This window comes from Penicillium malachiteum, assembly GCF_028827825.1.
Source record: "Penicillium malachiteum strain IBT 17515 chromosome Unknown utg000002l:1.0-8849297.0:1.0-8852440.0, whole genome shotgun sequence".
In the NCBI taxonomy this organism is placed as follows: domain Eukaryota; kingdom Fungi; phylum Ascomycota; class Eurotiomycetes; order Eurotiales; family Aspergillaceae; genus Penicillium; species Penicillium malachiteum.
The window spans coordinates 6,620,763-6,648,526 of record NW_026643095.1 but is presented as its reverse complement, the minus strand read 5'-3'; the positions used below and the strand labels follow the sequence as shown (position 1 = coordinate 6,648,526).

The 27,764-nt window shown below is 47.5% G+C and overlaps 10 protein-coding genes across 10 annotated transcripts; 7 read left to right on the top strand and 3 right to left on the bottom strand.

The window, feature by feature from the left end:
• Window positions 1-1,354: 1,354 nt before the first annotated feature.
• N7483_005455 (zinc-binding alcohol dehydrogenase family protein) lies at window positions 1,355-2,383 on the top strand (the record flags this gene model as incomplete). The annotated part of the gene is made up of 1 exon (XM_057088892.1): window positions 1,355-2,383. One exon carries the CDS (start codon window positions 1,355-1,357, stop codon window positions 2,381-2,383), a length of 1,029 nt encoding a protein of 342 aa, XP_056948721.1.
• Window positions 2,384-2,892: 509 nt separating this feature from the next.
• N7483_005454 (DNA-directed RNA polymerase II subunit RPB2) lies at window positions 2,893-6,734 on the bottom strand (the record flags this gene model as incomplete). The annotated part of the gene is made up of 2 exons (XM_057088891.1): window positions 2,893-3,055; window positions 3,127-6,734. The coding sequence occupies 2 exons, from the start codon at window positions 6,732-6,734 to the stop codon at window positions 2,893-2,895; spliced, it is 3,771 nt and encodes a 1,256-aa protein (XP_056948720.1).
• A 1,002-nt stretch (window positions 6,735-7,736) lies between these two features.
• Window positions 7,737-10,019, bottom strand: N7483_005453 (beta-catenin-like protein 1; the record flags this gene model as incomplete). Its single annotated transcript, XM_057088890.1, has 9 exons — window positions 7,737-7,819; window positions 7,872-7,989; window positions 8,046-8,330; window positions 8,382-8,896; window positions 8,955-9,048; window positions 9,130-9,364; window positions 9,418-9,524; window positions 9,586-9,942; window positions 9,993-10,019. 9 exons carry the CDS (start codon window positions 10,017-10,019, stop codon window positions 7,737-7,739), a joined length of 1,821 nt encoding a protein of 606 aa, XP_056948719.1.
• A 322-nt stretch (window positions 10,020-10,341) lies between these two features.
• N7483_005452 (uncharacterized protein) lies at window positions 10,342-10,671 on the top strand (the record flags this gene model as incomplete). The annotated part of the gene is made up of 3 exons (XM_057088889.1): window positions 10,342-10,449; window positions 10,524-10,573; window positions 10,665-10,671. 3 exons carry the CDS (start codon window positions 10,342-10,344, stop codon window positions 10,669-10,671), a joined length of 165 nt encoding a protein of 54 aa, XP_056948718.1.
• Window positions 10,672-12,024: 1,353 nt separating this feature from the next.
• On the top strand, window positions 12,025-14,489 carry N7483_005451 (transcription factor domain-containing protein; the record flags this gene model as incomplete). Its single annotated transcript, XM_057088888.1, has 2 exons — window positions 12,025-12,627; window positions 12,690-14,489. The coding sequence occupies 2 exons, from the start codon at window positions 12,025-12,027 to the stop codon at window positions 14,487-14,489; spliced, it is 2,403 nt and encodes an 800-aa protein (XP_056948717.1).
• Window positions 14,490-15,080: 591 nt separating this feature from the next.
• Window positions 15,081-16,694, top strand: N7483_005450 (nicotinate phosphoribosyltransferase; the record flags this gene model as incomplete). Its single annotated transcript, XM_057088887.1, has 5 exons — window positions 15,081-15,189; window positions 15,247-15,330; window positions 15,406-16,025; window positions 16,092-16,416; window positions 16,474-16,694. The coding sequence occupies 5 exons, from the start codon at window positions 15,081-15,083 to the stop codon at window positions 16,692-16,694; spliced, it is 1,359 nt and encodes a 452-aa protein (XP_056948716.1).
• A 1,006-nt stretch (window positions 16,695-17,700) lies between these two features.
• N7483_005449 (uncharacterized protein) lies at window positions 17,701-19,862 on the top strand (the record flags this gene model as incomplete). The annotated part of the gene is made up of 5 exons (XM_057088886.1): window positions 17,701-17,710; window positions 17,782-18,398; window positions 18,459-18,606; window positions 18,660-18,982; window positions 19,044-19,862. 5 exons carry the CDS (start codon window positions 17,701-17,703, stop codon window positions 19,860-19,862), a joined length of 1,917 nt encoding a protein of 638 aa, XP_056948715.1.
• A 556-nt stretch (window positions 19,863-20,418) lies between these two features.
• N7483_005448 (putative PHD finger domain protein) lies at window positions 20,419-21,696 on the top strand (the record flags this gene model as incomplete). The annotated part of the gene is made up of 1 exon (XM_057088885.1): window positions 20,419-21,696. The coding sequence occupies one exon, from the start codon at window positions 20,419-20,421 to the stop codon at window positions 21,694-21,696; it is 1,278 nt and encodes a 425-aa protein (XP_056948714.1).
• Window positions 21,697-22,452: 756 nt separating this feature from the next.
• Window positions 22,453-23,613, bottom strand: N7483_005447 (RPC34 RNA polymerase subunit family protein; the record flags this gene model as incomplete). The annotated part of the gene is made up of 2 exons (XM_057088884.1): window positions 22,453-23,269; window positions 23,366-23,613. 2 exons carry the CDS (start codon window positions 23,611-23,613, stop codon window positions 22,453-22,455), a joined length of 1,065 nt encoding a protein of 354 aa, XP_056948713.1.
• A 416-nt stretch (window positions 23,614-24,029) lies between these two features.
• On the top strand, window positions 24,030-26,034 carry sti1 (Hsp90 cochaperone STI1; the record flags this gene model as incomplete). The annotated part of the gene is made up of 5 exons (XM_057088883.1): window positions 24,030-24,094; window positions 24,165-24,358; window positions 24,435-25,149; window positions 25,212-25,803; window positions 25,882-26,034. 5 exons carry the CDS (start codon window positions 24,030-24,032, stop codon window positions 26,032-26,034), a joined length of 1,719 nt encoding a protein of 572 aa, XP_056948712.1.
• Between the last annotated feature and the right edge of the window lie 1,730 nt (window positions 26,035-27,764).

The window sequence follows — 27,764 nt, the reverse complement described above, 5'->3', positions numbered from 1 at the left end:
AAGTATGGGAGGCTGCGTGGCGTGATCTACCACAGGCGCAAATTCAAGCTTGGATTGAACGTATACCATGGCATATACAGCAAGTCATTAGACTAGAAGGGGGCAACGAATACGGTGAGGGGCGTGATAAATTAGGTGAAGTAGCCCCTAGCGGGTTAGGTGATAACGCCTATAACAGCGGCAGCGGCAACGACAGCGACAGCGACAGCGACAGCGACAGCGATATATGGGAAGATATGTGAATATTTACTGTTTCAAGCTGTTATTATATTTCAGTACTATATATTTCCGTTTTATATACATCTTGATTACGCGATATATTTCAATATTTACTGTATATAGCCTAGTGTGAGAAAAAGAAATTATAATTTCTGGCGAGAACTTTCCGGACCGACCTCCGTAATCACTGCTCTTCTTCCGCGGTAGTATTAGTTGTCAGGGTGGTGTCTAGGAAATCCAAGTTATTGTTTTAGTATACATTGAAAATTCATATAGTTAAACATGATCACAGTTCTGCCATCTGTTGCAATAAACACAACGCTAAGAAATAGAAATGAAAAGAAGAGTAAAAAGAACAGAAGCATCAACCACGGAGAATAGAAGAGAGCTCATTCATACCCAGGGACCATCCGAGCGCTGGTCCATACCGGGCCCAGACGAAGGGGCCCAGAGCGAACATTTGAACAAGCAGATCAAGAAGAAGCTTAATCCCAGTGTGGAAGAATCTTCACTTCCAGGTCTTGGACAACATTTGAATCCGTGGGATCGAACCTGACCCGCAAGGGTTCCTCTCGCCGGGATAGTCGTGTACTGTCATTTCTACTGCCACTTTACCCGACTAAAATCACTAGATAATTCTCTAAAACCCGAGTAGTGATGAATATATGTGAGATATGCTTCGGATCATTCCAATCCGAGCTTTCTGTATAAAATGAACTATGATGGGAAATAGAGTAACCCTGTTAAGTCCGGTTAGGTCCGTTAACCCCCCCGGGAAGTCGCTAGAGATCTATTCCTGTTGGACTTTTTGGGTATTTTCTTAGATATCATGTAACTGGACCCCTCCAATTCTCTTGTTTTGACATGAGGCTAGCAGGGATGTTTCTCAGCCATCCCTAGAGAAAGGCTTAGGTCCGGTACACTAACTCACATAAAGGGGTGTCGTGTTGAGCTGAACATCAATCATGCCACGGACTTACCGGTCTGCTAGCAAGAGAGGGCCAATATGCACCCCAATCCCAGACATCTGGGTATAAAAGGTCAAGTTCTGTCCGAGTCTAGATGAATTCTTTCTTGCAGATTCATACAAATCACATTATTATCAAGGCCACCGGGGCTCCACTTCACATTCACCATGAACCGATCCCTCTGGCAACATCAGGCAGGGGTGCCAGGAGTCATCCGAGAGAGTCCGATTCCCTCCCAAATTTCCGATGAAAATATCGTGGTCAAAGTCCATGCCTGGGCGATGAACCCAGCCGACGCCGTGGTCCAAGACATCCCCCTGCCATTCATCAAATATCCCCTTATTCTAGGGCAGGATATCGCGGGCACCATTGAAAGCGTAGGATCAATAGCCGGTACCAAATTTCAACCCGGTGATCGTATTGTTGGCCTGGCTCTTGGGGCAGTCGTGGCAAAGCCTGAACAGGGCGCCTTTCAGGACTATGTGATCCTCGATTACAATCTGGCTTGTAAAATCCCAGATACTCTATCTTTCACCGATGCATCTGTCTTTCCACTCTGTATCGCGACTGCTGCGCAAGGCTTGTTTTCCAAGGAATATCTCAGCCTGTCATTTCCCTCGACTACTACTGGCCCAAACAGCATGGGTAAGTCTATCCTCATCTGGGGCGGTAGCTCAGGTGTCGGTAGTAATGCGATCCAGCTCTGCAAAGCGGCAGGCTTTGAAGTTATTACAACATGTTCCTCTCGTAACGCTAAGTACGTCAAAGATCTGGGTGCAGATATTGTCTTCGATTATACCGACAAGAACGTCATTGATCAGGTCGTCGCGGAGCTGGACAAGAGCGAGTGCATCGGTATCTTCCAAGCGGCTGGTGAGCCTGGCCCATCCTGCCAAGTCGCATATAAGTCCAAACAAACGCTGCGTGTAGCTGCTACCAACCCTGTCACCGAGGACGTCGTCCCGGAGGGTGTTGAGGCCAAGATGATCTTTGCCTCTGGGGGTGCTGTCATCTACTATGAGACCAACCTGGCTACTTTTGCGGGTTATCTACCTGAGGCATTAGCTAAGGGCACCTACAAGGTTGCCCCTGTCCCGGAAGTTGTTCCAACAAAGGGAGTTGAGGGAATTCAGGAGGCTTTGGATATCCTGAAGAAGGGCGTGTCGGCGAAGAAGTTGGTAACACTTGCAAAATAGATTGTTCAAATTCCTCTTTGTGCTTTGTGTCTGTCCATCCAAGTCTGCAATGATGGTCAGATGGCATCATGGTAGTTCTGGGGTAATTGTGCTGAGTGTGGAAGTTCTTTGGCTTGATTTTTGATTAGTGAACCGGAGGATTTAGAATCGTTCATTTTGTACGTACCTTGCGTCTGTTTTCCGATATGTGCTTTATACCCCCGAGTAAGGGTGGCTAGTAGATGATCATGGATGTCTGGATATATGAAGACATGTGCATAGGTAGAGACCAAGTGAGCCTTCAAGTTTACTAGTGGATAGTATTCGGCCCATTCAGGCTACACTGTCTACAAAGCACCAGGCAATACACAAAATTTGATTTTCAACTATGTATGATTGAAATAGATGCGATGGCCAAATCTCCCACCCGGACGCCACAGCAATAGTCCCTAAGGACCCGCGATTTTGAGTGAATCATTAAAGTACAAGGTAAAAAGAAAAAAGAGTGCAAACCGCGCTGAATGCTGAAATCACCGCACTGACACTCCAGAGCGATCGGTAAACATGCGAGCCGCAATGTTCATGGAGGCCAGCTCTTGGAACAAAAGCTTGGCGGCGTAGGGGATATGGACCTGTGAGATGCGGTGCTTGTTGTTGCAAAGACGGCACTCAAAGAGGCCCTTCTTCAGTTTACTATTCACAGATATCAGTATTGAATTTCACAAGAACAAAGAGAGGGCGGAAAAGAGGGGGGAGGAACTCACGCAATAGGAGTCATCAGACCGCAGTCATCACAGATATGAACGCGGAAAGGATCAGACACATCAAACAGACGCTCCTTCAAGAAGGCACTGGCACCGTGAGCGATCATACAATCACGCTCCATCTCTCCGAAACGCAAACCACCATCACGAGCACGACCCTCAACAGGCTGTCGGGTCAAGATCTGAGTAGGACCACGAGCACGAGCGTGGATCTTGTCATCGACCATGTGACGAAGACGCTGGTAGTATGTTGGACCCAAGAACACTTGCGCCACCATCTTACGACCAGTGTATCCATTGTACATAACCTCGAATCCTCGAGACTGGTATCCATGCTCACGAAGCAAACGCGAAATAGAGTCGACCGTCACGTCAGTGAAAGGAGTAGCATCACCTTCGAAACCACGGAGCGCCGACACCTTACTGAGTTGACACTCAATCAAATGGGCAATTGTCATACGAGACGGAATGGCGTGCGGGTTGATAATCAAATCAGGCACCACACCTTCACGAGTGAAAGGCATATCTTCCTGTCGATAAGTGATACCAATAGTACCCTTCTGACCGTGACGAGAAGCGAACTTATCACCAATCTGTGGGACCTTGGTCGTACGCATACGGACCTTCACAAAGTTGAGACCGTCGTGACCAGTGGAGATCATGACTTGATCCACAATACCATTCTCAGTGCTACGCAAGGGCGTCGAGACATCAATCTTGGTATGGGCCTTGGTACGCTGGCCGAGCTCCTCAGCATCGGGGGCAAGGGGAGCAGTCTTACCGATGATGATGTCTTCTCCAGAGACACGCACACCAGGAGCAATAATACCATCATCATCAAGCTTGTCGTATGTGCCCTTTCGCATACCAATTGTGTCAGCTCGCATGGGCTTCTCAAATTTCTCCACAACAGACAAGGCAACCGTCTTCTCCGAGTCAGTGTATGTACGGTAGAACAGACTGCGGAAAAGACCACGATCAATACTGCTCTGGTTCATAACAACTGAATCTTCCTGGTTGTATCCCGAGTAACAAGCAATAGCCACAATAGCATTCTGGCCAGCAGGCAGCTCACGGAAACGCAAGAATTCCATGGATCTGGTGGTGGCGAGTGGTTTCTGGGGGTAGTAGAGAATATTCGCCATGGTCTCCATACGTTGAGCAAAGTTTGTCAAAAACACACCCATGGCCTGTTTACCCATGGCAGATTGATAGGTGTTACGAGGCGACTGGTTGTGATCTGGGAAGGGAATGATACTGGCACAAACACCCAAAATCATACTGGGATGAATCTCGCAGTGAGTCCAAGTGTGAGCGCGCTGGCTGAGAATTGAGCGAACACGCTTGTTGGGGTCGGCTGTCTCGTCCTCTGGCAAAGCGTAGCCTGCCTGTAGTTGTTTGGAAATCTCCAAGTCTTCAGGTGTCATCACAATCATAATAGTTTCCTCTTCCTCCGCATCGACAATCTCAATGGCACCGGATCTGACCAAGCCTTCCCATCCAAAGTAGCGCTCCCGGCGTTCTTCCATGTCCAGATCAGCTGGCAGGTCTTTATCCTGTTCCAGTTTACGGATATGGTCCTTGTTGAGAACCAAAGATCCTGCATTTTCACTCTTAGGGTCATTATCAACCACAAAGAGCGGTCGACAGACACGCCCAGCATCGGTGAAGATCTTGAACTCCCGCTCACGAATGTCACGAATCAAACTAACTTCGTTCGAAATCATGTTTCGTCGTCGAAGAGACTGCATAGTGGTGACAAGATGTGAAGGGTCCCGGTGGATACCAACCCACACACCGTTGACAAACACCTTGGTAGCATTGGGCGTGACTTGGGGCTCAAATTCTTCGAGGACTTCCATATTACGCTGAATCATGAAATCAATGATCGGCTCACTGGGTGTTCCGACAGTGATATAGCACATGAGTGCCAAGTTCTTGACAAGACCGCAAGCCTGTCCTTCGGGTGTTTCGGCAGGACACACCAGACCCCAGTGAGTGTTATGAAGCTGACGAGGTTTGGCGATCTTACCATCTCGTCCAATGGGGGTATTGGTACGTCGCAAATGGGATAGTGAGGAGGCAAAGGTGTATCGACTGAGCACTTGGGAGACTCCAGCCTTGGCACTTGCCGCCTTCTTTTGCTCTCCCCAGTTTCCTGTCGCCAGAGCATACTTCAAACCACCAGTGAGAGTGGCAGCCTTGATACCCATGTTGAGGTACATTTCGCGCTCGGTCTCAACACAGCGCTGTACATAACGTTGGAGGTCACGGGTGACGCGAGTAAACAGAACACGGAAAAGGTTGGCCAGAAGTGGACCAGCCAAGTCCAGACGCTTCTTTCCGAAGTGATCACGATCATCAACATCGCGACGACCAAGCGCACATTGCAGCAAACGGTGCACCATGTAACCCAGGAAGAACGCCTTGCGAGTTTCACTGCCTTCACTCTGCGAGATGTGAGGCAACAACTCCTTCTGCATGATTTCTCTGGCATAACGGACACGTCGCTCGTGATTAAGATTTGACTGAGACGAACCACGCTTGGCAATAAAGTCAAGAGCGACTTCTCGGTCCTGGATAACGAAACCCTCCTCAATACAAGGCTTCAACATCTCCAGCATAGGGATATCATTGCGGTCGTAGCAGATGTGATTCAGGATATCCTCATCGGAGACAACACCCAAAGCTCGGAAAACAACGACAATAGGAATGTCGGCCTTGACGTACGGCAGAGTCGATCGAATTGTAGGGCCAAAGCCACCCTTGGCACTGTCACCCTTTGCGAAAAGCTTCAGCGCAAGCTGAGACAGAAGTCGGGAGCCCTTTTCAACAGCACTGCGAATTTCCGCGACGTAAGGTGTAGGGCTCGGTGGTGCCTTCTTAAAGACTTGGACGATATTTCCGGCACTGCGCTCTTGGGCGATAAGAACCTTTTCACTTCCGTTGATGATGAAGTAACCACCGGAGTCGTAAGGACACTCGTTCCAGGCGTAGAGGGACTGTTCGTTCAGGTCCTTCAAGATACAGTACTTGGATTTGAGCATGATAGGCATCTTGCCGATGAACACTGTCTCTTCCTTCACGAAACCATCCGAAGCATCTCTCGGGCTCCACTCCAGATATGTGCCTCGAGCCTTGCGCTCTTCCTCGGTTCCGCCAATTTCATCATCATCACGGTCAGCAACGAGACGCTCTCGTCCCTCCATGACTGTCTTTGTGACTCCGAGGTACAGCGGACTGGCGTAGGTAAGGTTTCGTAGACGGGCTTCTTGCGGTAACATGATGGTTGTGGAGCCATCGCCTTCAGTGACGGATGGTCGCGAAAGCATGACGGTGCCGAATTTAAGCTCGTAACGGCGGACAACAATTGGGTCATCTTCATCTTCGGCGGGTGGGAGGGTCTGATCGAGCACAACTTGTCCTTGCTCCTCAACAAGCTCCTGCATGGTTGAAGAGATAAATTCATCGAATGAATCAAGCTGTTGGGATACGAGACCCTTTGTGTCGAAAAACGAAGAGATCACCGTCCAGCAATCTTCCGAGGTGATTCCCTCATCCACCTCATCGTAAAACTCTTCTTCGTAGGTTTCTTCGAATTCGGCCATTGTGTCAGGGTCTGCTGGAGCCGTCCAGCGCGTTTTCGAAAGTGGTGGGAAAGAGAGGTGAAAGGACGATCGGCGAACGTCTTAAGGGAGGCGCGTCGGGACCGGGAGAAGTGAGAGGTGATTTTCACCCACGCGCTACAACACCCGCCTGTCAGTGACTGGAGAAAGCAATTCCGCAGTCGTCCCAGACAAGTGAGGAAGCAGAGGGGAGTGATCGGTGGGATGGAGGAAAAATATCCCAGCGGTGACAGGATGAAGGGACTGGCGATCTCCCAGGATCTTGATGCTTCGGCGGCGCCGAACTGCCCACGCTAGTCCTGATATGGTAACATATCTCGTCACGTGGGTATGTAGGGTCACGTGCTTATCATTCACTGAAAAGACCACAAACTAAATATACTCCTACCAGTGAATGAACATTGTTTCTATTTATTGTTTAGATGATATATACATTTTTCATTATTAGGAGAAATTTAACCTCAAGCTGTTCACTGCCCAGGTGTCACACGGTGGCAGTGCTGCCCACTACCGATTTCTAGCCCGAGGCAAGTACTACTACTAGTATATATTTCCACCTACGTATGTGCTAGTGGGCACTGGTAGTAGTAGCCCCGATATACTAGGATTATGGATATAATCCTATGAGAAGTTGGTACTACCTAGTACTAGTCCACGGTTAACAACTTGAAGGTGTCAGAATAACTTGAATGTACTAGCACCTGAGCATAGATATACTAGTAGTACTCATAGTGCACAGGTACGTACAACTACCTACTACTAGGCCCCCGTAATAATGGATGCGAGGTGCCATCACCACCTGGGCAGTGGTCGAATACTAGCACTGTACCTAGACACTGGCCCGCCCCTGTCAATCTGACTCATCAATATACAACTATCATGATGTATTCAAATGTTTCACTTTTCAGAATGAGTGATATTGGATTGTTTTGGGGCTATTATGGTACATTCATTGCGTATCAGATTATCGGGGACTCGGTGATACTATACAAACTGAAGTAGAGTATTCAGCATATCCTTCACCTCCTTTTGTCCAGCATCTTCATCGGTAAGTCCGTCCAATTGTTCTATACAAATTAGCATCTTGAAAATATGAAGCCTCGCAGATGTGGAACCTACCTTTAAGGGTACCCCGGACCAGAGACAAATCTTCATCGCGGTCTGCCAGAAGGGAGACAACCTTCTTCTGCGCTCCATCATCCTCGGCAACCAGCCATGCCAGAATAACGTCAATGGTCTGCATAATTTGTAAGTGATGGGACAATTGAATATACTACACTATGTGATCCATACCTGTAGTGAGAAAAGGCCAACATCAAACCGACGAGACAGCCATTCGCTGGCCATGAATTCTTGCTCCTCAGGTGAGTATGACTTGCGTTCCTTCTCAATGGCTTGCTCGACTGGAGCCACGCGAGAAGCATACTCGCGCCTTAACTTGACAAGCTTCTCGATCTTTTCATAATCCTTTTCCATGAATTTGGCTAGAGTTCGGATACGAGCAGCCGACCCGCCAGGTAGAAGTCGGAGTAGTGAAGCAAAAATGCCCAGCAAATGTTCGATATTTTGTCCCTCTTGCTGTTTAATTGTAAGCATGACACATCGCATAGTCAGGGATATGAGATTTACCTTTTTCATGAACATTCCGAAGACTGTCCTCAAACCCGCTGCTTCAATCAAGTGTTCACAGGCTGGGGCCCCCGAGGGGCCACCAAAGAGATGATCAAGGACTCTTAGAGCTCGTGGCTTACTGAACTTGCTTTCCTTGAGCATAATCTGTGCCAACTCGATTCCTTCTGCTTCAACAAACTTCTCTTTGCCTGACGGTTCGTCAACGAGGCAAATGAGACAATCGAAGAGATTCTCCACGAATTCTTCCTCGTCGGAATCCTTCACAGGGTCGCGTTTTCGGTATTGACTTAGAAGCTGTAGGATCACATCAACACCATCAAGCTTGATGAATCGGTCCCGATTTTTCGAGGAAGACTGTAGCATGATTGCCAGGATTTCCGCCGAGTACTGCTTATTTTGAGTGACGGGGGACTCTTTTTGTTGGATGCGAGCCAATATCCACGGCATGACGGAGGCGTCTTGTCCGATCTTTTCAACGAGAGCAGTTTGCGATGACAAGTTTTCCAGGACACCTAGATGCAATAAATGAGTGATATTGCCAAAAGTCATGAAAATTTGGGTTGGGCTTACTGAGAACGTAATAAACTCCAGTTCTGTCAGTCTCCTGCTTCTCGTCAAGACGAGTCAGATTTGACATCAACAACTCAATAAGGTCCGCATCCATCTGAGATATATGTTAGTGAATTCCGTTCTCATCCTCCCGGGTTGTTTCTTCTTCTATGACACATTCCGTTTGATAACCTACCATAGCATTGACCAGTACATCCCATTGCTCCTGCTCTGCTTCGACATCCTCATCTGTAAGCTCGCTAATGAGTTGGATAACATCGATTGAAATGTCCGCATTCTCATGGGAAAGTAGCGAGATCAGTGAGCCCACACAGCCCAGCTTGGCAAATTCCTCATAAAGTTCTGGATGTTCCGATAGGATCGAAAGTCCTTTGATCTCAGTATCCAGGTCGGCCTCAGATGTCATGAATCTGTTTGTAAAGAGTTAGTGTTCGATCAATCCCAACATCCAGCGGCTACATACTTTTTTGGGTCGTTGTCAAACTTAGCTCGAAGCTCGGAGTTTTTTGATATATTTCTTTCGAAGTTCAGAGCGAAACGCCGAACCCAGGCTGTGTCGAATTTCTCAGGCTGTACAAGATGAGCTCTTTAGCTCGAAGTCGCCCTGCAATTTTGTTCGGGGTATACATACTGCTACCTCATCTGTTTCCTGTTGATCAATATAATGCATCGCTTGAGCTGTCTTCTGCTCCATTCCTCCACCAAAGAAGCGGCCTTCCTCATCGTCGGGGATGTCTTCCTCGTCCATATCTGGGGGCAATTCAGGACCAGCTTCGCCATCGTCGTCTTCCATTTGATCTTCCACCATAGGTGCCTTTCCCTTGGACCTTACATCGCCGTTTGAGTCGAGTTTTGCTGCCTTGTAGAGCTCATCTAGATATGGCTTGTTAGCTGGAGGTTGCGAACATATTGGTCGAGCAAAGGGAGGTGTACTCGGATCTTGAACGGGCTCGAATTTGCGCTTGGAGCTTCCTGCACCCGAAGGTTTCTTTAAAAGTCAGAAAGAGTTCCATGAGATAGGGCGAAGCTATGAAATACCTTGAAGAGCTCGTCGACGCTGGTCATGACTGCGGCGCGTGCTCTGTAGCAGTGTAAAATGGCGGAAGAGTACCTAGGTTTGAAACCCTAGAATATATTCCAGGGAATGGAACTTATAGAGCAATCAACCCGAAGAAATCAAATTGAAGTCTTCAAGTTCTAATTACTGATCAAGTAGGACAGGGTCGTTGCTTGCGATGCGCCCGCGCGAAACATATACGGAGACCAAGACGGACCCACTACGCAGTGGCGCCAAGAGCTCCCGAGGCCGCAGATTTCTCGATCCGAACTGCATCTTCCATACAAGCCATCCTTCTTCCACCGGTCTTCATCTCAAATTCCAACCACAATGGCCCCTAAGCACATCACCGCCCAGAAGGGCTTCTTCAGCACCGCCCTTGATGAGGCTCGCAACCCTGAGAACGCCACCATTGTCCGCAGCATTGCGATCTTCACTGTACGTCTTTGCTTGACTCTCTCCCCTTGAAATCCATCATTGAAATCACCATTTGAAACTAACTTGATTTATAGGTTGGTGTTGCCTTCCTACACAGCAGCCTCGGCGAGATCCTCCTTCCTCCGTAAGTCGACTTTATCCCTGAACGTCGACATCTAAGATTGATCAACATATGATCATGATTGGTCCCCAGAGACTGTACTAACGTGTCTCAGTATGTAAACCAACCGCCTGCTTTTTCTCTCTTCGAATCCCCACCATCTTCTCCGCTCGAACCGTTCCTTTCAATGGAAGCATAATGGCGTCGGTCAAGGGGACCCAGATGCATTTTCTCTCTGTACAATAGTCTCTTTACAGGGGCACAACTCTCATGACACCATGTGGACTGTGTCGCCAATTTGTTATGAATACCAAGGATTTTGATCACAATATATCGTCTACGCGTAACCGGTGACTTGGCTCTGGAGAAGCTCGAGGATATACCACCATGCCGAGAGCTAACCCGGCCCGTCCTATAAGAACGGAACGACAAAATTGCAACGATTCTTTGAAATTTGGCAGTACGATGATTCAAAGTTCTACTGTTTGATGTGCTCGCCTATGCCATCGAAAGGAAGCGTTGCAACTCCACCTCTAAAAATGGACAATCCCTGCCTATCTTGCCTTGTATTTCCTTGGAAATTCTTTGCAGCTTTTTCTTTCTTTCTTTTTTTTTTTTGAATAGGCTGGCTCAAGTTCTTATTGACACAAAACCTATGCACTACCTCCTCTCTACTATATAGAGCTTACCAAAGAGAAAGAATCGTAATATCTGGGCGTTATCAACGATGATCTACTTGAACTGGAAGATTTGATATTGGGCATTTCATTTACAGATATCATGCACTCAAAAACTATGTATCAGAGGATTCAAGTTGCTCTGGACTCGGACCTTGAAGTTATCACTGGCAGTCTTGGCTTCTATGTGCTGTTTTCATGTTGCTTAACCAAGTACATATGTGCTAGGCGGTGATGATTCTGCCGATATGCTCTCAACTGGTATGAACGTCCACGGGTAGGTTCAAGTCCACTCTTTTGAACCCCCCTACTTTCATCTCTTGAATGAATATATTCGATACTTTGATTGATTTTTAAACATAAATTTTATAGATAGGACGATCTAATCTCATGTACTTGTAGATTAATCAACAGTCACGGCAGTCTGGCCGGCATATTCATCGAGGCGTTGAACCTTAACGTGCATCAATTTTCACCACCTACGGCCCTGGGCTCTCTACTCGGAATTTTTTTGTCAGGTTGACCACTCATAAGGCTTGCTGAGATATAGCAGATACTTTTTATAGGTTTTAGCCATTGATATTGACCCCACGTGAGCCTCCGCAAAAACCCCACATTCCCCAAACTTCCGAACACCGCCTTTGCCCGCTCACCGGGGCTAGACAATTTGGGGTTGCCATTTGCCATTTCCAGTGAATTCTACATGACGATCTTCTCACGGGCCGATTTAGTTCTCAAAGAAACATTACGGCTAGTATAGCAGTTACATGAGGGCTTAATACGCATACACATGTGGTGATGCCTCTGTCTCCAAACAGCAACGCGCTGGCTCTTAAGCGCAAACTGCAACAAGCAGAGAGCCAGCGCGAGCCTACAAGCAAGCGTCATAGCATCTCGGGGTATGATCCACAGACACCATGGCTGTATGAGACCGCCAAGCCACTCAACGGCTGGCGTACGCTAGGCGATCCTGCAGTCCATAACTCGTTGCCACTGGCGAATATGGTGTCTGCGGTTCAAGACCTCATCGACCCAGACTTTGATCCACTGACCGCGATCTTGGACGAAGAGCCACGTTTTTTGAAACCCCTGCCGAGTCGAATAGCACCGGAAGACTTGGAGTTCCTGCGGTTCCGAGGCGCCCTGTCCATCCCAGAGAGCGGTTTGCGGAATGAGCTGTTACGATCCTACATCCAATGGATTCACAGTTTCATGCCCATCCTTAATTTGCAAGAACTTTTAAGATGTGTGGCTGAGAATGATACGAAGGGAAACATTAGCGTACTGCTGTTCCAGGCGGTAATGTTTGTCGGAACGGCCTTTGTCGACCTTAAGCATCTCCAAGATGCAGGGTACTCAACGAGGAAAAGTGCACGCAATGCCTTCTTCACCCGATTACGAGTAGGGAATCCCAACAAAATCGCAGCTGTCATATTCAGTGCTAACTTTTCAATTTTGTATAGCTCCTTTATTCCCTTGATTGCGAGGAAGACCGCATCGTCATCGCACAGGCTGTATTGCTAATGACATATTGGTCTGATACCGAGAACTCCCCACAGCGAGACATCTGGGACTGGATTGGGGTGTGTAATACTCAAGTGCATTCTATTGGCTTAAACAATGATTCATCCACCGCCGATATCGACCCACGGATGAAGAGGCTACGTACAAGAATATGGTGGTGTCTATACTCGCGAGACCGATTGATTGCCATGGGGATGCGTCGCCCACTGCAAGTGAACGAAGGAACCAGTAATGTGCCAATGCTGAAGCTTGAAGACTTTGACTTTGAGCCTTTTTCTCCCGCCGCTGTCGCTCTTTTCCACTGTCGACAACTCGAGGACGTGTCACATCAGAAACGCCTCGCCACCATGTTCATCGAGAAAGTCAAACTCTGCCAATGTATTGGTCGAGTATTATTTGCACAGTATGCACCGTCACAGCATCAGTTTGGTTCCACAGATAGAACCACAGTGACTTTGATTCCCCGACAGGCGTCGGAATCAGAATTTACTCGTTGCAACCAGAAACTTGACTCGTGGCTTGGGGCTCTACCCAAAGATGCCCAGTTTATTCCAGCGTCTAAATCAAAATTTCGCGATGGAGAGGATGTACTGCTGTTACATGGCGCTATGCTTCGGATGCTTTATCATGCTACTAGCAGTGCTCTGCACCGACCCTGGGCAGCGCACTCCAAAGATCAATCGAAGTCCCGTATTGAATGGCGCAACATAGCACGCACAAAAATGCAGGAGGCAGCTTCTGGAATCACCCATATTATCCAGGGCCTTAACCAGCTTAACCTCACTCGATTTTTACCGCAATCTGGAGTGACAGTCATATTACCGGCCGCAGTTGCCCATCTTTCCAATTCTATGTCTGACAATCCAGCAATTCGTGAGAGCAGTATCTGCAATTTCCAACGTTGCATCCACGTCCTACACTGTCTGAAAGATATGTACCCAGCCGCCAATGTCGAGTTCGCAAACTTAGAGGCTGCGATAAAGCTTCAATCAGGCAATTACAACTCCAATACCTTTTTCCAAATCATGCAATATAATTTCGACAACTCAGAGTCGCCGCTCGAAAGTGCAGAGAGCGCGCGCAATCAAGGCAATCCGGAATCAATAAGCACACCCAATTCATTCTATGGGCAGGACAACAAGTCTGTTCGTGATGGCCAATCAATGGCATCCCACCAAGCCAGAACACCATCTGTCCATGAAAGTAGCCAATCTCAGCATCGCAATCACAGTATACCTACACCTCGCGACCAACCTTACACACCTCAGCCATCCACCCGCCCTTTCCCCAACGATTTCGATGACCATTTCGGGGCCACCACAACTACAGATGCGACCAATCCCTTTACCTTCCTGACTACTGAATTCGATTCTTTCCCCGATATAGTTGATTCAAGCTCCAATATTATGCATCACCATACCAATGAAACCATCGATGTGCTTCCCACTGAGGATTTCGATGACATGGACTGGACAAAAGCTCTATTCCAAGAAACGCCATTACCTTCCCTGGCTAAATCGGTCTCCGGGCTAGGGTCCCTGACTCTTGGACGACCTCGTCAATCCCAGAGTTTAGATACACCACATCTAATCAACCGGGAGCAAGAGGAGGATATCTTTGCATTCGCACTGAAGGATGACAAAAGTCCGGGAAGCTATCACTCTAGGAGTCATACTCATGATATCACGGGAGATTTGGATCGGGACTTGGGCTTTCAGACTGGCGATGAGATGTTTTAGGTCGGCTAACATTTTATCCACCTTTCTCTTTATCTGCGCACGGTCTTTCAGTGATACAATTAGCGTTTAATTGACATCACCATGGTATTTCAAAGCTTGTATGTAAGTATTTTGAATGTATATATGATCGAATACTGAATACTAGTATGTATTTCAACCTTGGAAGTTTTATTTTCTATTGGACGCCAGTGGTCCTAGTAGTACTAGTACCCTCGGGGCTGTTTTCAGGCCATCAGAAAGAAAGGGACTTTCAAAACAGACTCAAAAGAAATGAGATTCAGTTTCATTGTTGGTTATCACTTGACAATAGCTAGACAAAGAGCCCTAGACGCAATCATGATGATTCTAGTTGAGGCGTTTGTCCTCCAACGGCGTTGGTGCCTGGAAGCCTGAATAATGCAGATAGCTAAATGACGCTAGTCCCAAACAGGAAAGGGGGTTCTCCAAATATAACCATTCAACTCCCCGCTCGCATTGCGCGTTCTTTCGGACACTAACCCACCAACACTCTCTCGCCTTGAGAACCTCTGCTTCCACTGATACCAGCTTCCCGCGATCACTCTGACCGGATCTCCCGGCCTTATCAACATCATGGGCCAGGAAACCAATCTTTCGCCGCAGGGCGTCTCTTCTCTTCTGGATACCGATCTTTACAAGCTGACGATGCAATGCGCAATCCTCAAATACTTCCCGGATGTCTGTAAGTAGACTATCCCCGGGTCTCACTTTATGATCAATCCTTCTGAACAGACGCTAGATGTAACTTATGGCTTTACGAACCGCACCCCTCACATGAAGCTTCGGCGCGGGGCATACAAATGGCTTTTGCAGCAGATGGAGAGTGGGTTATTCTTCGCATGGAGCTTTTATCACGCTCAAGCTTAACCCACATGTACTAACTTGGATCCTCATTCAGAGCTTGCAACCCTCCGCGTCACAGCCGAAGAGCGCGCTTTTCTCAAGAGAAAATGCCCATACCTCAACGATGCCTACCTTTCCTTCCTCGAAACCTTCCAGCTCAAGCCAGACGAGCAAGTCGAGATCAAGTTTACTCCTACACAAGACACCGGTAGCGATGAGGATGAGGGCACAATTGACTACGTCATTAAGGGTCTCTGGCTTGACACTATTCTCTATGAGATCCCACTGCTTGCGCTGACTAGCCAGGCCTATTTCATGTTCAGTGAAAAAGACTGGGACTACGAGGATCAGGAAGAGAAGGCGTTCCGCAAAGGATCCACTCTTCTGGAGAATGGATGTGTCTTTTCAGAATTCGGAACTCGACGACGACGAGACTACCACACCCAAGATATTGTCATGAAGGGCTTGACCCGTGCGGCCGAAGAAGGTCGAAAGAATGGGTGGAAGGGCGCTTTGACAGGTACAAGTAATGTGCACTTTGCTATGAAGTACGACGTCAATGCAGTGGGTACTGTGGCACATGAGTGGTACATGACCATTGCGGCTATCACGGATGATTACGAGAATGCCAATGAATTGGCACTGCAGTATTGGCTTGGATGCTTTGGAGAAGGAGTGAGTTTCAACTTACTATATTTTAAGCTCAATTACACTGTTTGGCTGGTAGCTGACTGATTACAGGTTCTTGGCATCGCTCTTACTGATACCTTTGGTACACCGGCTTTCCTGGATGCCTTCCGCAAGCCTATTAGCACCCCTGATCAAAAAGATCAAGTTCAGTCTTCCAAGACCTACGCACAGACTTACACTGGTGTCCGTCAAGACTCAGGTGACCCATCACAGTTTGTTAAGATTGTTCGCGAGTTTTATGATCGCGAAGGCATCACCGATAAGAAGACGGTGGTGTTCTCCGATTCATTAGACATTGAGTCTTGTCTGCGATACAAGGCCCTTGCCGAGGAATCCGGCTTCACCCCGTCCTTTGGAGTAGGCACCTTTTTCACAAGTAAGTTCGACCGATTATAATCCCAAAGTGTATATTTACTAACTTGGATGCGAAAAGACGACTATCTTAACAAGACAAATGGCGAGAAATCGAAGCCTCTTAACATTGTTATTAAGATCTCTGCTGCGAACGGTCGACCAGCTGTGAAGCTCAGCGATAACATGGGCAAAAACACCGGTGACAGTGCCAAGGTAGCAGAGGTTAAGAAGAAGCTCGGCTATGTCGAGCAGTCAGGTGTCCAGATCGATGAGAGCAATCGCTGGACACAGAAAAACTAGAGGATTTCTCCTGGGCTACTGAGTTCAAGGGCTGGCAGATTCAGGATACATACTGATTATCGCTGGGGAGGCATGTCTTTTTTTCTTTTTAGCAATTTTCGTGGAGGTCTGCAATCTTTTGCTGGATGAAACCTGCACATGGGGGCGGAAATTAGAATAGTTCTCAAGATATCCAACTTATGATAGATGAGTCAAGACAACTTGAACGCTTCAATTTGCAACGAATCTTTTTGAATGATCGTACATTCGAACAATAGGCCATAATCAGGATACTAATAGTAGGACTTGAGGAGTCTCTTGCTTAAACAGTTCACAATGTTCCAAACGTTTAAATAGTATTATAATGGATCATAATCTACTATGTAGGAGAACTCATAATATACAGGTATTAAGAAAATCAATGGAGACATGAAAATTCACCAGCTATGGTAGTATGAATCATAATAAATTTCTATTGTTCACAAGATCTCGCACCTTTTGCCCAATACGGATGGTGAAAGTTTCCAAGGATCTTGTTAGCTCAGCCCAGGTTTTTCGACTTATGGTTTTGAATACGATGTATAGGAGGATTATACAGCTTGAGAAAATTGAATCATTCCAGTTCAATTAGGATGAAATGCTTCACCAACGTCATATTTCCATTTCTGTCTTCTCTTCCCCAGGCCACAAGTGTCTCGCATGACCTGCTTAATCTGGTAACTTGAAGCTAGGGATTCTATGTGTCGTCATAGTAAGTCCGAGTCAGTACCACTGCCAATTAATCTATCTTGGCTAGTTTTGGTTTGCGACACCTCTCTCACTTTTAAATTGCCCATATTTTCCTCAGTCTACTTATTATTTTAATGTAGTAAGACCCGGTCATCTTTCAATCCAGGCCAAGACTCCCGAGAAACGCTTGAAAGCTCCAATTCGGACTTGGGAACCAACCCACTACACTACAAATACTAGTACTAATTGAAGTCACCGTGAATTTAGAAGAATCTAAACGTTCAGGTTGGAATACGTCATGGGTTCTGGTATGAGTTCAAAGCCTCACTGTCGATGAGAAGCCTGGTGGCATCTGGGATTGCTAACCTATCGTATGAAGTCACTCCATCTTTCGAAAGATACCCTCCTCTTGCTAGCCTCCAGAAGGACATATATCGACCACTTCCCAGTTTTCCAAGCGGCCTCCCAGAACTATCCGAGTCAGAATACCGAGAGTTGGTTTCCACCGCTCTCCAATCCCTCAGCCAGGCACTCGAGAGCGGGGATGTGCTCAGCGTGAAGTCATGCTTTTTCGCGAGTCAGGCGTACTGGCGAGATGTACTGGCTTTCACATACCACCTGCGAACAATCAGTGGCGGCGGAATCATAGCACCGGCGATGCTAGAGCTTAGTAAAAAACGTAAACTGGTTGAGGGTTTCCAGCTGATGCCAGATAGTGTGGTCAAATTCAGTGCTACTGCCACTCTAGAGTGGATTCAGGGGATGTTCTCGTTTAAAACACAAGAGCCAGCAGCACAATGTGGGGGAACTGTCATTATTTTACCTGAAGAGGAAGATAATGGCTTTGTGTGGAAGATCTGGAGCATGGCAACTTGGATTGATGACTTTGAGTTATACCCTCAGAATGAAGCTGTTCTGAGGAATCCTGGACGAAATTTGGTGGATGTTGAAGAAATTGATACGGATGTATTCATCATTGGTGGTGGAAACGCGTCAGTGACCCTTTCAATGACTTCACTTGAGCCTCGTGATCACTGACTTATTCTTCTCAAACAGAGGTCTGATTCAAGCAGCACGTCTGAAACTCTAGGTGTTGATTGTGTGATCATGGATAAGACCGAACAAGCAGGGGGTAATTGGGCTGAAAGATATGATTGTTTGAAATTCCATATCCAAAAGTCGTGTTGCCAGACACCTTACCTACGTGAGTATCGATTTAATCAAATTGACATCTTCTCTGGCTCAGTCTCTCCTCAGCATATCCCGATGAATACCCAGCAATTCTGGAAAAATCTATGCTAGTCGAGCACATGAAGCGCTATGCGGAGACTTTTAATCTAAATCTATTGAATTCCTCGACGGTGGAAGGCAGTTCTTTCAACGAGTCAAAGGGGACCTGGCACTTTAAAATTCGAACGCCCTGGGGACCAAAGACTGTGGTCTCCAGGCATTTGATCCAGGCAACTGGATTGGTAGCGGGCAATTTGTTTCTTCCTAAAATACCAGGGCAGTATAACGGTATAAGCATTCATTCAACAAAGTACAAGAATCCTCAGGTTCTAAGTGAGACTGGTGTCAAGGTATGAAGATTACCTCTTTCATGTCTTATATTTCCGTTGGTTTTACTGAAACTGAGCTCAGTCTGTCATAATTGCCGGATCTGGTAACACTGCCTTTGATATCGCAGAAGACTGTGCAAAAGCAGGACTGAAGACGACTATGAATGTCCGTAGTCCGACATACATCTTCCCGCGAGATTATTGTTTTGACCCAAAGGGGTTGGGCTTCTATGACTTAGTTCCTCCTGACTTTGCAGACAAGCTCTTTGTTAGCGGTCCACTTGCTATTGGAGGACAAATCTCGCGAGACCAATATGTTTCGTTGGCAGCTAAGGAACCAAATCGGTACAAAGCACTCGCTGAGGCAGGATTCCCAGTATATGATAGCTCTCAAGGTGGCGATCTCATCCATCACCTTCTTGAAAAAGGCGGAGGTCACTACAATGAGATTGGTGACGGGACTCAACTCATTATATCTGGCGTCATTGCCGTGAAAGCTCACGTTCAGCCTGCCGAGTTCACTTCGACTGGATTGAGATTCAGCGACGGGTCGACACTGGATGCCGATGCAATCATCTGGTGCACAGGATTTGAGGATAATGATCGTGAGATTACCATTAATACCCTCGGTAGAAATCCATTCCCTCAGAGTCAGGACCGAGATGAGACAATGTTAGGACCCGGGGAGATAGCTTTGCTGCGCGATGAACTCTGGGGACTTGATATTGAGGGAGAACTCCGTGGTATGTGGAAACGTCATCTACGAGTGAATAACTTTTGGGTTACTGGTGGCGGCACGAATCATCATCGATACTATTCATGGCATCTTGCTTTGCAAATCAAGGCTGCACTCGAGGGGGTCCTTCCTGCTGCTTATCGCGGTGTGCCAAAGGAGGTTTAGTATAAATGGAGCCGCCAATCATTGTTCAATATGTTTATCTTCAATGAAGATCGCATGCGAGTTTCAGGCTGATCCAAGATCATCATCCATGTGACTAAATTAGTCTTTAATTGAGATTTGCCCAGGTGGGTTTCATCCACCCTGGAGGTGTTTCGGCACTGGAATGACTCTTTGAAATCCGAATCATGGATCGTTCAGAAGGGTCGCTGAGGGATCCATCTCACATAAACTGCGACAGCAGCCTTGAGTATTAGTTTAGAAATAAATGGTCAGAGTTGTGTGTGTAAACGAGTCTCATGTTATCCAAGTGAAGTTGATGTTATAGTTCTACCGTAATGCGGGCCTCAAAATCAACGATGAGTAAGCGGATCACCTTCAACTCCGGATTTGATCTCTCCCACGATTCAATCTGCGACGTCTAACTCTCATCGCTCTCGGCTTCAAATCATTAAAAGCGCCCGTCAGATCAACCGAGTGATTTGACCTCAGAGATTACTCTTTTTATTTGCCACATCCGACCAGCAGATCATCCGTTCACCCCTTCAAATCACCCATCATGGCGCACGGCGCGGAGGACTGCGCGACCGTCCTGGAGCAGTTCGTCCACGACGCCGCGAACTTGCCCGCAGAGATCAACCATCTGATGGAAGAAATCCAAGCGAAAGACAAGATTATGCAGGAATGCCGGGCGACTATCAACACGCGCGACGGCAGCATCCAAAAGTTCATCAAAATGAACGGCAGCCTGGCACCGAATCCAAAAGAGGACCAATATAGCAAATCCGTGCTTCAGAATCTCGACCGCAGCCAGCAACTTCAAGAAGAGAAAATCCATTTGAGCGAAAAAGCCTGCGTTCTGCTCGATCGGCAAATCAAGCGACTAGACGTTCGCATCCGAGAGCTCGTCAATGAAGGTCTCCTCACAAACGACCCTCCTCTCCCTTCTCTATTCGATAACAAAAACAACTACCGTGACCCCCCGAGAATCTTCTTTCCAGACGCTTCCACTACCTCAGACTCACCCTCCTACTCAACACCCCTCAACCCGACCTCTGGAAACGCAAACCCCATCCTAGCAGCTGCTCAGCGCCTGAACCAATCTACATCTACTCCAAACCCTATCCCTCGCGCTGTTGGCTCCGCTTCTCTCGTCGCACAAGCCACCGCTCGAAGCTCCGCCCCCGCTACTCCCGTCGGCTCAACGGGCGTTCACCTCCAACAGCGCCAGCGCGAGTCCTCCGCCGGTGCTGTTGACAGTAAACGCCGTCGCCTTAATCATCCCTCGCTGGGAACGCTTCCAGCCGCCTCATCTAATCTCCGGCAATCATCTATGGGGCCTGGGACTCCAAAGCCAGGCACACCGGCCTCCAGTCGGGCTGGAAGTGCTGGGCCACGAGCCAGTGGAGCAATTAAGAAGGCATTAACGAAGAAAGTGGCGCCACACCACCAGGTTAAGAAACTTAAGAGTTCTTCACACGGAAAACCGAGTAAACGGTCTTCTAGTACGAGTGGGCGGGTGAAATTATCGAAGAAGTCGCCGGCTGGGGAAGGCGATGAAGATGACGATTCCATGCTTAGCAGTGCCGATATGTCAGACTCGGATAAGAGTGATACAGGCGGTGGCGAGGATGATATGGATGATGATGAGGAGGATGAGGGCAATGAGGATACTAAGGTTTATTGTACTTGTCGCACTGTTAGCCATGGAGATATGGTGGCGTGCGACAATGATAATTGTCCTTATGAGTGGTTTCATTGGAAGTGTGTTGGTTTGACCAGGGAGCCGGTTGGGACGTGGTATTGTGATGAATGCAGGAAGACCCTTGGGAAGTAATATTCTTTCTCTAATTTTGTTTCGTCTTTTTCTTGTTTTCGGTTCATAGTTTTGATATACCCCCCGGCGTTGGGCAGGTATGCAGGAATTCTTTTTAAACAAAATACTTACAATTGAGTTACGCATCACATTATGACTCTTGGAATGCTACGAGTAGAAAGCTGAAATCCATTTGCACATTTGAGTCCTTGAAAAGGTGTCGTTGAACATATATAGTATTTGAATTCGTTCCAAGGTTTCCATGGTGTACTGCCAGTGGTAACTTCAACTTGGAAGTTTACATACTCCATACCCCAGGCTCTGATGGGAGATTTTACTTCCCTGACAATAGCAAGGCTCTCAATCTAAGAAAACCATAGTGATATTCATCTAGAATAATATTTTTTTCTAGAAGCTTCAGCATATGCTCGTCCACAGAGGGCATAAAGACACAGCCATAATCGCCTTCCACAGTGGTGGATGCCATGGGTAGATAAAAGCACCCATATCAATCAACGCCGACGCTATGCAATAAAATCCTTTTTTGTTTTCCTTCCATGTTCCATTGAAAATGTGCAGACATAGTTGAGCAAAGCCACCGTGTCAGTAGATCAGGTACACAGAGAGAGAGGATGAGAGAGACGCAGAGCTGGTAGGTGATGCTCTTGCTCTAGGTGACTGAGATTAATCCAAGCCAGATTCCTGGTTTGAGGATTGTGATAGAGTGAGATTGGTGATGAAGAAGAAAAGAATCGGCTTCTCTCGAGACTAGTTTCCTTAGAACCCAAGCACCTTCTCGAACCAAGGGTCGAAGTATTCACAGGTCTCGGGACTGATAGCTCCACCAGGAGTGCAAAGCCGGAAGCTTGGGCACGGACCACAGGGCGATTCAGTCATGCCGTTCTTGCCAAGGTTAACACTAGACTGAGGCTCTTCACCCTCAATTACGGGCTTTCGAGTCTGGTTACCCTTGACGATCTCGGGGTTTTTGAGGGACTTGTACTGGCTTCCGTTATTCAGCGAAACCAGTTTTCGGTCAAAGCAAAGCATCTGCAACAGTTGGACGACACTCTCTGAACCAAGCTGCACGGGTGTGATTCCACTCTCGTTGACTGCACGAGTGATTGCCTCGACAGTCGGGTATCCGGCGTAACTTGCAGGGTACGGGAGGAATGATTTTTCAGCTGGCTCAGTCATGATCTCCGTCTTGCCGGTCTCTGTCTTGATTCGCTTCGCCCCACGGCCACGGTCGGCGGGGACTTCGTACCAACTCTTACGGCTCACAGTGTACTCGATGTAACCGGCGACACTGTTAATGAAGTTTGCATCTAGCACACCATCAGTGAACCAGGCTCCTCCTGTGACGTCCTCGCTAGGTGCCAGGCCCGCCAGCATGTACATCTTCTTTGTCGGGTGTTTGACATTGTGGACGGTTTTGATGTAATTCTTGCCCTCAAGCGTTTTCAAGCAGCGGTCCAAGATGGATTTGTGGAGATTGGTTCGGGATTGGATGTTGCGAATCCAGACACCCGAGCGACCACTGGAGTGGATGACGCCGAAGACCAGGCTCTCGTCGCCTTTCAGGGTTTGGAGTCTGTGCGGGGAAGAACGTTAGTCAAAAATTGCCCCTTTGACTCATAGATCTAGAAAATAAAACCCTTGCTAGGAAATATTGTGGCAATTGGCATACTTTTCAGCATCTTCACGAGCGACGAGGCGCCAGACGAGGCGCTTGTTCTGGGTTTCGAGAAGTCGGAACAATTTTTGATTGACCAGCGATTGGGTGCATTGCAGTAAGAGCGCAAGGTCATCACCAGGAATGATGCCCAGACTGAGTAGGTCTTGCTGGTAAAATGAATGGTCGGCATCGAACTGGTCGGCGCAAGCATCGTAGAGCTGCGAGGCGAGCTCGTTGACACGAGACCCCGCTGCGGCCATGATCGGAAGTTGGAGAAAAGGAATAGTAAGACAACGGGCGGTAGTTGAATGGCGAGGGGTAAGAAGAGGGGCAATCAGGGGATCATTTGATGGTGGGAGATGGCATGATTCGACTCAAGCCTCTTGCAAGAGCAGAAGATAATTTAAAGAAGCATGGTGACTTCTCTTTAGTCAATGAGTCAGGTTAAAATGGGAGTCTTTGTGTTTTTTGGCGACTTTTTTCAGCGGGGATGTCGGGCTGCCTATTTGGGACTAGCGTATCCGGAGCTTTATACTTGGACGCCTCAGGCACCAATTTGATAGACGGAAATTTCGAGAAGCTCTTTGAACCTCATAATCCAGTTTCTTTGTGAACCTCCAACTTTATACCCTTTTTTCTTGCTTTTCTTCATTTTTGAAACACTATTTCTCTCATAATGGCTGACGCTTTGAAGGCTGAAGGCAACAAGGCCTTCTCGGCCAAGGACTATCCCACTGCCATGTATGATCCTACCCCGCCTTTGTTGTCTTGACTCCATATGAAGCCCAGTCACTAATGTGAGATATAACAGTGAGAAGTTCACTCAGGCTATCGAGATCGAACCCGAGAATCACATCCTCTTCTCCAACCGTTCCGCCGTATACTCTGCCCAGGCCGAATACCAAAAAGCTCTGGATGATGCCGAGAAGGCTATTACTATCAAGCCCGACTGGTCCAAGGGCCACGCCCGCAAGGGAGCTGCTTATAAGGGACTGGGAGATCTCTGTAAGGAAACAACATGAATTGGGATACATTTTTTTGCGGCCGGGAACGAATGACTGACGAATTTCCTTTGTAATAGTGGCCGCCCACGATGCTTACGAGGAGGCATTGAAGATCGAACCCGAGAACGCGCAAGCAAAGTCTGGAATGAGCGCCGTCCAGCGCGCCATCAATGAGGAGGCTAACGCTGACGGAATCGCTGGTGACCCATCTGCCGGTCTGGGTGGCATGTTCAACGACCCAGCCCTGTTCCAGAAGCTGGCCAACAACCCTAAGACCGCACCCCTCCTGGCCGATGCCGAGTTCATGGCCAAGCTCAAGAAGATCCAGCAGAACCCCAACAGTGTTGGTGAGGAGATCCGGGATCCTCGTTTCTTGCAGGTGATGAGTGTGCTGCTGGGCATTGATATGAACTTTGGCGGTGAGGGTGGTCCTTCGGATCAGCCCCAGGACACCCCCATGACTGATGCCAAGCCTGCTCCTCGTCAACAGCCCAAGAAGGAGCCTACCCCAGAGCCTGAGCCTGTGGATGAGGAGGCCATTGCTAAGAAGAAGGCCCAGGAGGCTGGTGATGCGGAGAAGAAGATCGGTAATGAGTTCTACAAGAAGAAGGAGTTCGACCAGGCCATTGAGCACTACGAGAAGGCTTGGGAGCTGCACCAGGACGTGACCTACTTGAACAACATTGGTGCTGCCAAGTTCGAGAAGGGCGACTACCAGGGTACCGTTGAGACCTGCCAGAAGGCTGTGCAGGAGGGCCGTGACCTGCGTGCCGACTTCAAGACCATTGCAAAGTATGATTCCAGCCCGAGCAGGTGAAACATAAGTCATGGTGCTAATGTGATATATGATATAGGGCTTTCACTCGTATCGGTAGTGCCTACGAGAAGCTGGGTGATCTCACCCAGGCCATCGAGTTCTACCACAAGTCCCTCACCGAGCACCGCACCCCCGAAGCCCTGACCAAGCTGCGTAACGCCGAGAAGACCAAGGCCACCACCGAGAAGGATGCCTACATCGACGAGGCTGAGGCTGAGAAGGCCCGCGAGCTTGGCCAGCAGAAGTTCCAGGAGGGCAACTGGCCCGCTGCCGTTGATGCTTTCACCGAGATGACCAAGCGTGCTCCCACTGATCCCCGTGGTTTCTCCAACCGTGCCGCCGCTTTGATCAAGCTGATGGCTTTCCCCCAGGCTGTGACTGACTGCGACGAGGCCACCAGCCGTGACCCCAAGTTCATTCGCGCGTACATGCGTAAGGGTCAGGCCCTCGTTGCTATGAAGGAGTACAACCGCGCTCTGGATACTTTTACCGAGGCCGGTACCCACGATGACGGTACCCACGCTCGTGAGATTGAGCAGCAACAGCAGAAGTGTCTTGAGGCGCAGTTCAGTGCTCGTGCTGGTGAGACTGAGCAACAGACCATGGAGCGTATCCAGAATGATCCCGAGGTATGCATATCCATTGATACGAGTTGATCTCTTGATATCAACATACATTTTCTTGAATATTTACTGACCCCATCTTAGATCATGTCTATCCTCCAGGACCCTGTCATGCAGAGCATTCTGAACCAAGCTAAGAGCGACCCTGCCGCTTTGCAAGAGCACATGAAGAACGACCAAGTGCGCATCAAGATCCAGAAGCTGATGGCTGCTGGTGTGATCCGTATGGGCCGGTAAATCTGTTGACCATTTGCTCTGGAGTGGAAATGGAACGTATTGCGACGAAGTCAAGATGTGACGAGCTTGCAGATATCACTTTCTTCTGTTCTAAAATCATTTTTCTTTCTCATGAGTTGCTTAGCATGGAATATACTTTCTAAAGACTACTATACAGTGTCAGTGTTCAATCCATCCATGGATGTGTTGATAATTCGTGTAGATTTAAGCCGTTGTATGTACTGTAGTATCAAGTCCCGGGTACCTCGTGAGATCAGACCTCCAGTGCTTTGATGTCATTCAACCTTGCATTCATTGGTCAATTCCAAGGTCTAACCCGGCAAAGAGGGGTAGTTCAAGTTTCTTTTTCTTTGCTTTTTTCATCTTTGTGGTCTATGCAGGTCAACGTGTCAATGAAGATCGCATCTCTCTCGTCCACCGCACTTGCCGATCGGCGGCAATGAACCAATGTGGAGACTCGGCCGAGCCCTGGAGGGTCTAGCACACAGATCCATGTGTGAGTTCCACTGCATTCAAGTGCTGACTCTAAGCAAACTCTGATAAGTACTACATAGTACGGAGTAGACCTGATCCAGATGCCTCCAGGGCTCTATTGGAGTACATATAAATTGAGACAATGGGATCAATCTCTTTGAATGTTCATTCTTTAGATATACTGTTTGAGTAGCTAGGATTGTTCTCGGCTAAAAATCTCTTATAAGCAGGAGTTCTTCTCCAGCCCTAGAGGGCTCATACGCAATCCCCAAGTAGAAAATGATAGGTCCAAAAAATGGCGTGGCTGGAATAGATAAACAACGAATCATAATTAACCTCGGTATAGTTAGTCTTTTTATTTTTTCTCGGATCTTGGATCAGCCCTGGAACTAGCGAAAACCTAACTGATTCCATAAGTGGAGTACTACTTTGAATGATATGAGCTCCGAATTTACTAGAACTATTGATTTTTGGAATTGCTTCATTGTTAGGTACATGAGATGAATGCACTCGGACATATTTGTTGTGCCACGTGTACTACATTATATCTAGGTATTAATAGAAGAATATTCATGCAAAATATTACTAAATTAACAACCGCCGGGCATAAATCCAAATAAATTTAGTTGCCTATACTGTACTCCGTACTTCGTTCACCGAAATGAGCCACAGTTGAGAACCTTGGAATGTGGCGGTGCAAATAAATCAATAGTCCCCATAGTTCCACAGGGGGGAGGGGATGGACATTAGCGAGACCAGTTCACATTCTACTTTATCTTATGGGTCGTTAAACTCATCTCCGATAATTTCACTATTGACTCCTATCTTTGAATCATGATATTAGTTCATCTTTAACTTCTCTAAAGCGAATCCTAAGTTATATAGTCCTCGTAAAAGCGTACTATACTATACTTGTACCTAGTCATATTCCAAGTATAGTATCATAGTATCACCTTTTCCTACGTCACTGATCTTCGATCCTGGCCGATCCTCCCTTTTCCTTTTTTTGCCTCTTTTTTTTATTCCTATTTTCTCACTTCAAGGATCTAGGAAGCTAATTAAATTAAATTAAATTCATTATACTATATCACTTTTAAAGTACTTAACATAATTAACATTTCAACTGGCGGAGATACCCTTAATTGACCCGACCTTCTTGACGCAAGCGGCGCCTATCCCCGAGAGCTCTCCTCATCACCCATTTTACCTTTTTTCTCCTCTCTCCACTTTGGCCTGGGCCCCATTTCTCCCTCAAA